Source organism: Cherax quadricarinatus, chromosome 65 (genome assembly GCF_038502225.1).
Source record: "Cherax quadricarinatus isolate ZL_2023a chromosome 65, ASM3850222v1, whole genome shotgun sequence".
NCBI classification, from domain to species: Eukaryota; Metazoa; Arthropoda; class Malacostraca; order Decapoda; family Parastacidae; genus Cherax; species Cherax quadricarinatus.
This window is the reverse complement of record NC_091356.1, coordinates 872,692-887,258: the sequence shown is the minus strand read 5'-3', so window position 1 is coordinate 887,258 and position 14,567 is coordinate 872,692. Positions and strand designations below refer to the sequence as shown.

At 39.3% G+C, this 14,567-nt stretch overlaps 1 protein-coding gene across 1 annotated transcript in view; it reads right to left on the bottom strand.

The window, feature by feature from the left end:
* The window catches only part of LOC128700567 (metabotropic glutamate receptor 2), a 161,519-nt gene that overhangs the window by 53,612 nt on the left and 93,340 nt on the right, over positions 1-14,567 (bottom strand). Inside the window, exons 3-8 of the mRNA XM_070098839.1 lie at positions 8,796-8,936; positions 7,754-7,852; positions 5,200-5,360; positions 4,042-4,233; positions 3,381-3,536; positions 2,570-2,728 (exon numbers count right to left, since the gene is read on the bottom strand). Of these exons, the coding sequence (XP_069954940.1) occupies positions 2,570-2,728; positions 3,381-3,536; positions 4,042-4,233; positions 5,200-5,360; positions 7,754-7,852; positions 8,796-8,936 (908 nt within the window). The remainder of the gene's footprint in view (positions 1-2,569; positions 2,729-3,380; positions 3,537-4,041; positions 4,234-5,199; positions 5,361-7,753; positions 7,853-8,795; positions 8,937-14,567) is intronic.

Genomic DNA, 14,567 nt, shown 5'->3' with positions numbered 1-14,567 from the left:
AATGAGGCTAAAATATACAGTGTGTTTCATGGTTATCCCATTGGCTTTCAGTTTGTTATGTAAAGAGTTAAGCTCTATTTAGCTATCTCTATCAAGAGAATATCATACAGTATGAGATTAGGGTATGCAGGAGAGGGAGGGATTATTTTCCAGTAAATGTAGGCCTTAGAAAAGGATGTGCAATAGCACCATGTTTATTTAATATATTTAAAGATAGGGGTTGTGAAAGAAGTGAATGCTAGATTGGTGAAAAGTGTAGGATTAAGTGATAATGAATTAGAGAGTGATGTGTCGCAGTTCCTTTCTGCCAATAACACTAAGGGCAATTTGGTAGAGAAGTTGTGATGACTGGTGGAGGAATTTGGGAGGGCATGTAAAAGAAGAAAACAAAGTAAATACAGAAGAGAGCAAGGTGATGAGAGCAGTTAAAAAATCTAGGAAATGAAAAATGGAATAACAGATTCCAGGGAAGGAGTACTGAAAAAGTAAATGTGTGCAGATATTTGGGCATGGACTTGTCGGTGGTTGGTTATATAAAGACATTCAGGCACTTGTGGAAAAAAGAACTTCATGTATGGAGGCAAAGAGGAATACAGTGGACCCTTGACTAACGCTATTAATCCGTTCCTGAGAGCTCATCGTTAGTCAAAATAATCGTTAGTCAAGTTAATTTTCCCCATAAGAAATAATGGAAATCAAATTAATCCGTGCAAGACACCCAAAAGTATTGAAAAAAAAAATTTTAAAACATGAAATATTAATTTTAATACACACAAACTGAAGAAGACATGCACAGTTACATGACACTTACCTTTATTGAAGATCTGGTGATGATTGATGGGATGGGAAGAGGGGAGTGTGTTGATGGTCTTAGTGTTTAGAAGGGGAATCCCCTTCCATTAGGACTTGAGGTGGCAAGTCCTTTTTCGGGGTTACTTCCCTTCTTCTTTTAATGCCACTAGGACCAGCTTGAGAGTCACTGGACCTCTGTCGCACAACATATCTGCCCATAGAGGCCTGTACCTCCCGTTCCTTTATGACATCCCTAAAGTGTTTCACAACATTGTCAGTGTCACCATTAAACACTTGTTCAGGTTTCAGTCCTTCACTGTCTATGTACTCCTTGAATTCCTGCACATATTTTTCAGCTGCTTTTTGGTCCAAACTGGCAGCCTCACCATGCCTTATCACACTATGTATGCCACTATGATTCTTAAATCTCTCAAACCAACCTTTGCTGGCCTTAAATTCACTCACATCACCACTAGTTGCTGGCATTTTTCTAATTAAATCGTCATGCAACTTCCTAGCCTTTTCACATATGATCGCTTGAGAGATGCTATCTCCTGCTATCTGTTTTTCGTTTATCCACACCAATAACAGTCTCTCAACATCTTCTATCACTTGCGATCTCAGTTTCGAAAACATAGTTACACCTTTGGCAAGAACAGCTTCCTTGATTGCCGTTTTCTTTGCCACAATAGTAGCGATGGTTGATTGGGGTTTTGTGTACAACCTGGCCAGCTCGGAGACACGCACTCCACTTTCATACTTAGCAATGATCTCTTTCTTCATATCCATTGTAATTCTCACCCTTTTTGCTGTAGGGTTGGCACTAGAAGCTTTCTTGGGGCCCATGGTGACTTATTTTGCAGGTGCAATCACTAAAAAGGCTGTGATAATATGAAATGTTCCGATTGTATGCTTGGAAGCGACCGCGGTGGCTGGCTGGCTTGTAAACACTGGCCAGAAGTGGACGCGTCTCAGACGGAACGAATAGTGTTGGTCGAGCTTTTTAGCGCTAATCGAGGCAAAATTTTTGCGATAAAATGTATCGCTAGTCAGATTTATCGTTAATCGATGCCATCGCTGGTCGAGGGTCCACTGTATATCAAAGTATGCTTGTACCAACACTGCTATATGAGTGTGAAACATGGGTTCTAAATGCTGCAGCAAGGAGGAGGCTGGAGGCAGTGGAGATATGCTTCAGAGAAATGTGTAGTGTTAATATGATGCCAAAAATTTCAAGTGTGGAAATTAGAAGGGTTGGATTTATAAAAAGTATAATTCAGAGAACTGAGGAGGGTTTGTTGAGGTGGTTTGGGCATTTAGAGTAGATGGAGCAAAGTATGATGAATAGGTGGGGCTGGAGGATGGAGATAAAGGAGGTTATCAGTGCTATGAGTTAAATATCTAAGAGGCATGTGTGTGCGCAAGATTTGAATGAGTGAAAACAAGTGATTCTTAAAATGCGACACAGCGCTGTATGACCCTTGTGGGTTTTAGCATTTAGTTTTGATTATAATAATAATAACAACACGATTTGACATGTTGTAGTGTGAGCAATGTAAAATGTATGAAGGGATTCAGGGAAAGTAGTTAGCTGGACTTGAGTTCTGGAGGTGGGAGTACCGTGCATAATGAGCTCATTGCTAAGTCAAAAAATATTTAAGGGTAAAGGCACAGGATTTTTATGTTAAAAATAATGTTAAGAGTTTTCACAGAAAGTTAATATCCATGGTATTCTAAGTGAGTATTGTACAAAAACACATAGATCTACTTGAGTTACCTCAGTGTCACAATGTGATATAATCTTCATGTACTGCATGGCTAATGGAGCAACCAAAGATGTATTAGCATGAACAGTGGCAGCAAAATACTGACTGAACCCAGGGATGACAGGTGAGTGCACTTCTACTAAAAGTCCACCATCCAACTTTTTCTTCAGCTGTAAAAAAGAAAAGAAAATACCATATTTATATTATGACAGCACTATAAAGGCAATTGTGGTTGTAATATACAATATTGGACAAAATTTTATAGTACAATTTTTAATATAATAAAGCTTAACATATTCAGTGTTCCAAACCCTAATAATTTGTAATTACCAGTATCTTTTATTTTTTCACACACTGGCTGTCTTCTACTGAGGTAGGGCAACCCATAAAAAAAGAAATATTCATAGACATCACATTTTATCTGACAAGCAAACTGCCACATCCTCATTCCTTCAGAGTGCAGGCACTGTACTTCCCACTTCCAAGACATAAGTCTAGCTAACCAGTTTCCCTAAATCCTTCTCCTGACACTGCTGGATATGCTAAGTTTTACTGTGCAGTATTCACATTACACGATCTTTCCCAATGAGAAAAATGCATGACCATTACCACAATGAGAGAAAATGCATGATCATTACCAGTATTCATATTACACGATCTTTCCCAATGAGAGAAATGCATGACCATTACCACAATGAGAGAAATGTGTGTCCATTACCAGTATTCATATTACACGATATTTCACAATGAGAGAAATGCATGACCATTACCAGTATTCATATTACACAGTTTTTCCTAACGAGAGGAATACATATCTATTACCTGATCTTCTTGCAAGTCTCCAGTAAGTGGTTCTCCATCCAATGCCGTGAGCACCCAGCGGAGTCTGGATTTCCTCAACATTTGATTATCAACTTCAGCAGTGAAAATGTTCAGCTCAGCAGCACTGAGCAGTAATATTACTACTCCACCATTGCTCTGAAAATAATCAGTAGCTTTTTCAGTCTAACAAACAATGGGTTTACTGTATTTCATTTCACACTACAGGTTAGTGGAAGTTAACTGCTGCTCACATTTAAAAGTATATTGCATGTACTTTAGTGCAAAATCTCAGTGATGGTTAAATTGAATGTGATATACAAAACAGCAAAATGAGATAAAAAAAAAGTTAATATACATAAGAAAATCTAGGAGCACAAAGGATGGCACAGAATTCGCAAATATAAAAATATGATTGCAGTCTTCTAGGTAATTACATATATTGTAAATCTGAAGGTCAACAGAGGTTAGAATTTTCATGCTTGATAGAAACATACCAGTTTATGTGGAAAAAATCAGGTACCAAAAATTTATGGAAAGTACCAAAGAGAATTAAAAAAATGTTGTGCCATTCTATAAAATTATAAAATAAAGGCAAGTTATACACTATATATTTTTTATAATTTACCTTTCAATATAGCATGCAAAAAACAGATGCTCTTACCACTTCACTATTGATAAAATGTGTTATCTTTTTTGTTATATTGTTTTCATTCTCAATTTGCAGCAAGTTGAGAATCCTGAGACCTGCCCTTGATGCCCTCTCCTGCAGTACTAGTGAAGCATGACTGCAGCTACACACAACCTGCACACCTATCACTCCTCCACCCAAACGCACACCAGCAGAGAGTACTGCCTGGAAATTGGGTTAGCAAATAAATTATACTCTTACAACCAACATGACATTTTCTAAACTTCAAGCAAGAAATTCTCCACTCAAATGTTTCCACAATTAATTAATTAATAAAAACAGAATGGCGGAGCCAGGGGTAATGGGGGGCGGGGCTTTAATCACTCATAATTCCCATTCCCCCAAATAAAAGTAATAATAACACTAACACTAATAATAATAATGGTACAAAACAAATCTCTTAGTCCCCCTTGAGACCAGATAGCTACCCCTAAGCTCCCTATTTCAGAAATTCTGGCGCCGTCGCTAGTACTGACAGATGAACATCAAAATGGTATACAATACCGACAGGTTGGTAGGTAAGACTCATAGGCAACAGTTAGGCAACTTTATTCCGAAACGTTTCACCTACACAGTAGGCTTCTTCAGTCGAATACAGAAAGTTGCATTGCAGGAACAGTAGAGATGTGAAGACGATGTAATCAGTCCATCACCCTTGAAGTCGTAGAATATGAGGTTGTCAGTCCCTCAGCCTGTAGAAGTTCAGAAAATAGTTCCTGACTATGGAACTGAACTTCTACAGGCTGAGGGACTGACAACCTCAAATTCTACGACTTCAAGGGTGATGGACTGATTACATCGTCTTCACATCTCTACTGTTCCTGCATACTTTCTGTATTCGACTGAAGAAGCCTACTGTGTAGGCGAAACGTTTCGGAATGAAGTTGCCTAACTGTTGCCTATGAGTCTTACCTACCAACTGACAGGTGAGTCGTAAAGCTTTATCTGAGACATTATAGTGATTATACAGTAATTAGTACTAAAAATGTGCCTGTTTGTAAATATATCATAACACACCGTTTAAATTCTAAAACTTAGCAGAGGAAAAACAGCTCATTAGCATTCCATAACTACTTTCCAGCAAAATACATGTAATTGTATTACGGCACCAGAGAGAAATCAGCATCCAACCTGAAGCTGATCAGTGAGATGTGGAGCAGTAGAGAAGACATTATCATCAGGGACAACTGTGTGGGCAGCACGAGCATCAGTGATGATGATAGGGGTGTTGAAGGCATGTAATGGTGTGGCTGTCCCTAATACCACTTTAGCAGACCCAAAAGCAACTACACCTGTAAAAGTTAATAATATATATATATATATATATATATATATATATATATATATATATATATATATATATATATATATATATATATATATATATATATATATGCATGTATGTATGTATATATATATAAATATAAGCACAGACATACAAATAAACACACTGGACGTGTCCCACGGAAGGTGAACATAGTCATTCATTCACTGGCTGTCTTGTCAAAAACCATGCTGACATCACAGTTCCAATGACCCTCAAGCTGCAACATCAACTCTCCTTCAGAGTGCAGGAACTGTACTTCCTACCTCCATGACTCTAGTCCTGCTAGCTGGTTTCTGAGAAACCTTCGTAAGCGTTACCCTGCTGACACTTCAACAGCGCCTCAAAACAAATACCTCTTGTTACTAATCCGAATTAAAGTGCTCACACCAGCCTGTTGGATGTTCAAGTCCCTAGCACTCAAAAGCTTCTTGCTCTTTTACCCCTCTCCCTCCAGCCTTTCACTTCTTTCCTCCCCATATTTAAACACCCCTCTTAGTCCTACAATCCTGCTCTGTCCTCTCTAAATGCTCAAATCATCTCAATAACTCCTCCTTAGCCATCTAAGCTATAATTTTGGTAACCCTGAAGTCTTCTAATCTTCACGCTCCGAATTTTCTGTATAATACTCACACTTATATTGCTCTCAAACCTGAGTCTCTACTGCCTGCAGCTACGGAATGCTTCACTTCCATAAAAGTGTTGATATCACTTTACTCTGGTACATTTTTTATTGGCTTCCATGACCCGGTGGTCTGGTGGCTAAAGCTCCCGCTTCACACACGGAGGGCCCGGGTTCGATTCCCGGCGGGTGGAAACATTTGACACGTTTCCTTACACCTGTTGTCCTGTTCACCTAGCAGCAAATAGGTACCTGGGTGTTAGTCGACTGGTGTGGGTCGCATCCTGGGGGACAAGATTAAGGACCCCAATGGAAATAAGTTAGACAGTCCTCGATGACGCACTGACTTTCTTGGGTTATCCTGGGTGGCTAACCCTCCGGGGTTAAAAATCCGAACGAAATCTTATCTTAAAAAAGTTTTGTCTTCACGGATGCCTCAATGCACCACCCGCATTTTCTTCCTTCGTTTATTCTATTGTTAAGTTTGTCTTTCACAGACCCATCTCCTGACATGTCCACCCCCTAAATTTACAGTGCTTCATTCATATTAACCTTCCTCTATTTGTGACTTAGCGCTTCTTTTTGATAATAATAATAATAATAATAATAATAATAATCTTCATCTAGCCAGACATCAAATCTTTCATTGTCACTCTTTTCTGTGTTCACTTTTAACTTCCTTTTACATACCCAAATTTATCCACCAATCTTTAAAACTTCTCTTAAGAATCTCTCGAAAGAACAATGTCAACTATGTCACGTTCTTTCAAAATCATTATCTTGTAATCCCGCGCCTCTCCTCAACACTAGCATTCACTTATTTTACAACCCCATCATCAAATATATTAAAGAACTAGTGACATCACACATCATTGTCTAAGGCCTTCTTTTACTGGAAAATAATCCCTCTCTCTCCTGCATGTCCTAGCCTGAGCCTCACTATCCACATAAAAACTCTTTATGGCTTTTAGTAACCTACCACCTATTTCATACATCTGCAACATCTGTCATATCGCTTCCCTATCCACCCTATCATATGCCTTTTCTAAATCCATACATGAAACAAAAGGTTCCTTACCCTTAACCACTGTTCACTTATATGTTTTAGTGTAATCACTTGGTCTGTACATCCCCTACCCTTCCTAAATCCTCTTTATTCATCTTCCATCCTTATTTCTTTCAATGATAACTACTATGCACTTTACCTGATATACTCACCCTCCTAATCCCATAACCTGCACATTTTAGTAAAGGAATACATTTCTGATTGTCACATTTCCTTATGTTCAACAACCTATTTAAATTTCTTTAGACAAACCACTTTTTTTTATAACATTTTTATGAAGAGTGGGCAAATATACAGGTAGAATACTCAGTATGGATGTTAGGCCTATAACTGGCCTCCAGTACATCTGGAGTTTACCTGGAGAGTTCCGGGGGTCAACGCCCCCGCGGCCCGGTCTGTGACCAGGCCTCCTGGTGGATCAGAGCCTGATTAACCAGGCTGCTACTGCTGGCTGCACGCAATCCAACGCACGAGCCACAGCCCGGCTGGTCAGGTACCGACTTTAGGTGCTTGTCCAGTGCCAGCTTGAATACTGCCAGGGGTCTATCTTGACAAACTGTGATATATTTTGGAGTACTGTATATGTTAATATAATGTAAATTATGTAACACAAACTACAAGTTTTTAAATTAATCACAGTGATAGTGAATATGTGAGAAAGAAGACTCCATACCGAGTAAAGGAGGATGAGGTGGCTGCGCCTCCTGGAGTAGCTTCACTGTCTGCCTCATGGCCAAGTCTGGGTTCCCACAAGCATCATACACGCGAATACCTAAAGGAATATATATATATATATATATAATATATATATATATATATATATATATATATATATATATATATATATATATATATATATATATATATATATATATTATATATATATATATATTGCTTGTGGTGAAGGCTGAATTGGTACCGGTAGTCAGTAAATAAATAAAAATATTTTCTGAAATGTGGTTTTGTGCAGTAATTCTGAATGGAATTAAACTTTCATTAAAATTACTGTACATATAGAGAACACTCACTCTAAATATTAACCTGGAGCTAAAAACAAAATTCATGAAGAGCTGCAACAGATCACACAGGCATAATACTATATATAAATACATCTTGTATATCTCACGTGCACGATTCAACCTGAGTAAATACTCCATATAACTCAAGGTATTAATTTTTGTTTATTTCGTAAAAACTTCAAAAACATCTGACGCTATGGTTGAGAAGAAGCTACTGAGATTATTCACAGGTGGAGATTCCAATGGTAAATAAGTGGAATGCAAAGTGTGAACTGGAAGGCTTACTGCGTCCAGTAGAAGGAGGGATAAACACTATGAATTATTATTATTATAATCAAGGGGGAAGCGCTAAACCCGGAGGATTATACAGCGCCTGGGGGGGATGTGGAAGGCATTCAGGCTTAATTCGGGGAACTGGAGCACAGATCCAATTCCCTAAATCAAGAGCCCCTCACCAACATCAAGGAACCTTCCTTGAGGGGTAAACACTATGAAGCATCTGGGGTTTCAGTACTTATGTATATGAACACATTTCAAATTTATGACATACATACAGTATACAATGCTGTATTATATAACATGAATACATTTCTAGGTTATAATTAAAAATAACAAATAGCATAAAACTAATAAATAACAGAAAGTACAAAGGACTACAGTAACTAGTTAATTAATAAAAGTTGTTTTGATGCATACCGATAGTATAGTCATGTTGAGACTGATTATTGATAGTAGCCAGAGCCCACTGAGCAGCACCCACACGTTCAACAGCTCGGGTGTTCAATGCACCACAACCTCCAGACGCCTCCTCACCATCATGAAGGTCCCCCACCATACCTGTAACAGTGAAGATGTGACAGTAATTCAACTGTCCTAAGTTAATCGTGAGGACCAAGCCAAATTTTAAGCTTCAGGCATCCCAAAGAATGTCCCATCTTGAAGACGGGACATTCATTGGGAAGTGAGGGGGAACGAGTCGAAGAAACTTCAGTAGCGGCAGAAGAGGTGCACGCAAAAACGAATATACCGAGAAATTGACGCTGCTTGGGAAACCGGAAAAGACTCAGAAGATGGTGACATCGTATGAACCTCCACTGCTACAGATGAGGAGCAAGAAGAGCAGATTGTGTAGACTGCATGGAATTAGAAGCCAAGGTAGAAGTTTCAGAAGAGACTCAAATTTAGGCACACCAAATAGAGGAGAATTGCTGTGTCAAATATAAGTCAAGAATCCATGTGAACATAACCTCTGGGCAGACCAGTTCTACAAGGATGGTCTATGGTCTGCCCGTACACGCCCTGATTCTACTTTAAGTGGCTCATCTCGTATTCAGTAAAGAATACAGGACGCTAACGGAAGCTGGAGGGATGAGCCCCAGCACAATTCAAACTAGCGGTACACAGTTGGCAAGATTTAACACGAGTATGGAAGGTACAGACAGGGCATTCTGTGCACGACCTGCAACATTTAGTAGGGTGTCCAAAAAGCCAGCACTGATGGAGATTAAAGTAAGTTGTCAGCAGATATACAGATGCTCACCTCTCAGTTATATACCAATTATTTTTTTTTTACCAGAAGTTGAGTGTGTTTATTACGACCAGCGGTGTAGCACTCTCACCTATATTTACATCAACAAAAGTGTATTCTAAGTGATAAAGTGTACACTTGGTGTACTTGGTAACACTTGTCATACATAGTAACGCGTGTGTAAGTGAGATTGTTTAGGTACTGGTTCATCTATCTACAGCTGCACACTTATGCTTGCATACATGTATAACATAGTAACGTGTGAGTTACCCAGGATGGACCAAGGAAGTCGACCAGAGTGATTTATCTCATTGTCATTGTAACATTACCTAGTTTTTTTTTTTTTTTTTTTTTTTTTTAGTAATACTGTTTACAATCTATGGTTGGGGTAAGAGGTTGTCTTCAGCATTCATTGTGATGTCTGCTATATTATTATTTCAGTGAGGTACATTAGGTGGCAGTAGCCTGAACTAACTCAAGTGGAAGTTATCATTGAATTTGAACCTCATGTTTAATGTGATGTATGTCAGAATTCTAATTTTATGCTCAATATTACCTACTTTGTTTCTCTCTCTCTCTCTCTCTCTCTCTCTCTCTCTCTCTCTCTCTCTCTCTCTCTCTCTCTCTCTCTCTCTCTCTCTCTCTCTCTCTCTCTCTCTCTCTCTCTCTCTCTCTCTCTCTCTCTTTTCATCTTTGTAATTTGTGATAAGGTGTAAGACCTCGCCTGTACCATCTATTATATCATTATATGTACCATATTATTACCACACATACAAGAGGTCTCTGAGTGTTTTTGGTGGGGTGTGTGTCGTATTGAGTGGTGGTGGTCTGGGTTGAGTATGGTTGGAGGTGTTCATTGAACTTGAGCACTTGTGTCTTGTGATCTATTTTGGACTTCTGACTTTGTAGTGAATATTTGCTCTTGCATAAGCTATAAGGGAAAGATAAGCGAGGAATTCTTGTGTTGTGAGTCTTACACCAGATATCATCACTGGCAAACATGGCAACTGTCATAGAGGAACCTATTTCTGCAGGTGATGGAAATGAAGATAGCTTCCAGACCTTTAAAAGTAAACAAAAGAGAAAAAGTGAGAAAGGGCTAGAGCGTCGACGTAGTCAGACTCACTTGACTCGTACACAATGTGATACTAAACGTCCTTGGTGCACAGAGGCTGCAAGAAGTCTTTCTTCAAAGGAAGAATGTGTTAAGCTGAACTTCCCTGACAACACCCCGCTGCCTGCTAAGTGTGCATGGCTAATGGAAGCTGTAAACAAGCATCCTAACTCAAGGATCCAATTTAGGAAAAACACACACAACTTTGTGTTTGTGGAACAGAATAAAGAGCTGATTAATGATCTACTTAGTACACCTTATGGGGATATTAAGCTGCTCCGACCTCCATCAGACACTCACCACTTTAAAAAATGGGTCAGTATCATAATCTTTGGATACCCTCTCTGCATGGACCCATCCCATCTGACTCTAAGTGAGCATATCATCAAGCCTAAAAGACTTAAAGGAAAATCCCAAATTATTGCCAGTTGGGTGGGTCCTGTGCCCCTCCCCCGGAATATCTGGGTGCATGGTTTACGTTTCCTAAACATCGAAGTGTACCTACCCCCTAAACGTAGGTGTTACAAATGCCAGCACTATGGCCATGTTGCAGTAGACTGTGGAATACTACATTCTTGGTGTGGTAAGTGTGCTGGGAAACATTCCACTAGAGAATGCACAGTAGGCCCTGACAGCCGAAAATTTAAGTGTATTAACTGTAAAGAAGTTGGGGTTACAGTTTCCCACAAGGACTGCAGTCAGAACCCAAACAACCTTCGATGTAAACCTGATAACAGTCCTTTAATGGTAACTGAGGATGGGGCCATCCAGTCTACCACAGCCAGATCTGAGACTGAACCTCTGCAAAGTGTGCAAGAACCCCACCTCACTGCAAAGGATTCTGGTGATACCAGAATGCCATCACACACACCAGCTGTGGAGGAGCTAGCCATCCCTGCTAGCACATATGGAACTACTGGTCTGCCACTACAGATACCTATGGCTACACCTGAATATGGGGATGAGTTTGTCATTTCTCCCAATACACACAACTACAACAGTCAGACGGACACCACACAGGTAACCTCCCTGGAAATTGGAGATGAGTCAGATGCACAGGACCTACCTGCAATGAATGATGAAACAGAGAACACTAATGTAACCATGGTACCTGTTAAGGTGATAGGTGTTAAAGAAAGCACTAACCCAGAAGTGCCATCCTCCGGAGAGGCATTGGATTCGCCTGACCTTCCTCATATTATAACAACTTTCCAGAAAAAAATTGAGCATCTTGAACAGATCCTGACAAGTTTAATAAATATATGTAATCAGGATGATGCTCTTGAGCATGGTGATGATGTCAAAAGTGCAGCAATCTCCGTTCAGCTTCCAGCAATTTGTGAGAAAGAAGCCCATAACTCTTGCCTTCAAAAATTGCCTTATCACTGGCTGCCAAAATGCCGAAAAATGCTTAAAAATAAAGGTCCTGAAGATAAAGACGTACAAACTATGCTATTTGCTCTTAAGTATCTGCACACTGTAGTCAAAGCATAATAGTTTTACCATCTTATGAGCAAGAGATTGTAATAACTCACTACAATGGATACATTACAAATCTTTTCATGGAACATTGCTTCCATCAGGAAGCGGTTGCCTGACTTACATCATATTAGTGCAACCAAGAATATTGATGTCATCTGTTTGCAGGAATGTAGATTGAAAGATGGAGCACCTCCACCAAACTTGCCTGGATATGCAGCTTATAACCTAAGGTCAACCAACTGTTGTGTGATGTATGTCAGAAAGAGCTTGCCACATTCACTCCTTTCCTTGCAGAGTCGAGTTAACATGCAGTATCATGGTGTCAAAGTATATGCAGGCGATTTTTCCATAAACATTTTTAATCTCTATGCCCCAGCGAACCAGCTTCGACCTGATGCTTTACCAGATCGCATCAATAGTGAACCTACCATCATTCTTGGAGATTTTAATGCCAGACATAAGAATATTGGTGGGTCTATAACAAACACCAATGGAACTAAACTAGTGAGATTGCTAAATGAGCATGATAATGTTCGAATTGTGGGCACTACTGAGCCTACTCACATATATGGTGGCATACTAGATCTGTGTCTTGGATTTAATACATCATATACGATGCATGACTCTGTCATAGTTGATGATCTTCTATCTGATCACTTCCCAAGACTAACAACTGTCAATCTTGATCACATCTCCAGCAATCAAGGAGCTAAATACAGAAGGAGGAAACTTATTCTCAAACCAGAACACAGAGACAACTTTATTAACCACTTGGATCAATGGTATAAGAATTACGAGCCCATTGGCACACAAAAATTTAATGATGATTTAATTACCACTATTGAGAGTGTTCTCACAGATCAAGTGGGCAGGAATAGGAAACAAAAACCCTCCACTATAAATAACAATAAAAACCAATGTAAATACTATAATGATCCACAGCTGCGCAATCTAACACATGCAGCTAGGAGGATTGGTAAAGTATACCGTGAATGTAGAACCCCAGACCTGCTCAGAACGTTCCAAGCTGCACTAACAAATGCAAGGAATAGAAAGGAAGAACTTAGGCAACAGGAATGGGAACAGTTTGTTAGTGGATTAAATAGGTCCACCCCTTTGAGTTTGGCTTGGAAAGGTATAAATAAAATAACCAGGAAAAAGACTGGCAATGTTGCTCATCCCTTTCCTCTTGAAAAAGCAAATGACCTCATAAATGACTGGTCCAAAACATCCAGGCATGAAAGCCTTCCATCTCATATTAGAAAAAATTTAGAGAGTACTTCTGAAGAAATGTTGAAACTGATTAATTTTATGAGCCAAAATATTGATGAGAGTGATTGCCTCTTTACCGAGTATGAATTAGATAATGCATTAACCAAAGGTCGATCAACTGCTCCTGGAGAGGATGGTATAACCTATGATATTCTCAGAACCCTAAGGCACGTGCCTGATAACCCTTTGTTGGCACTGTATAATCTCAGTTACATTGAGGGCGTTCTTCCTACTTCCTGGACCAATAGTCTCATTGTGCCTATCCCTAAGCCCCAACAGCCTGATACATTTAGGCCGATCTCCTTAACTAGTTGTCTTTGTAAAACTTTTGAAAGAATGATGCTTAACAGACTGTACTACAGAATCAGAGATCAACTTTCCCCCTACCTCTATGGGTTCATGAAAGGTAAAAGTGTGCAGAACTGTATTTCCACCTTTCTCACTGCACACACCTCTACTAGTTTTACCACTTTTCTTGATCTAAAATCTGCATTTGATATTGCGAACAGAACCGTTATACTACATGAACTAGCCAAAATGAATATTGGTGGTAGCTTACTCTGCTGGATAATAGGATACCTGTCAAATAGAGTATCCTCTGTCCTTTACCAAGGCTTCAGAAGTGATTCTAAAGAAATGTCTTTAGGTACACCGCAGGGAGGAGTTCTTAGTCCCATGCTATTTAATATTCTGATTAATGCTCTCCTAAATGCTCTACCTGCCTCACCTAAACATATAGCTATAAGCTATGCTGATGATATCATGATCCATACAACAGGGCATAAGAAGATGAATACCATTCTTAATGAAGTTCAAGCAATTTGTAATCGACTAGGCCTCATAATATCTTCCTCTAAAACTAAGATATTAACAAGCAAACGACATCCCCCACCCATCTATTTGCAGGGTGAAATCATTAGCTACGTTAAAACTTACAGATATCTTGGTGTAGATGTACCCTTTAACAAATCCACTATACCACAGCTAAACAAGAAATGTAAAGCTAGGCTAAATGCTCTCAAAGCTGTTGCTGGCTACAATCCCAACTATGGTGCAAATGTGAGAATCGTGA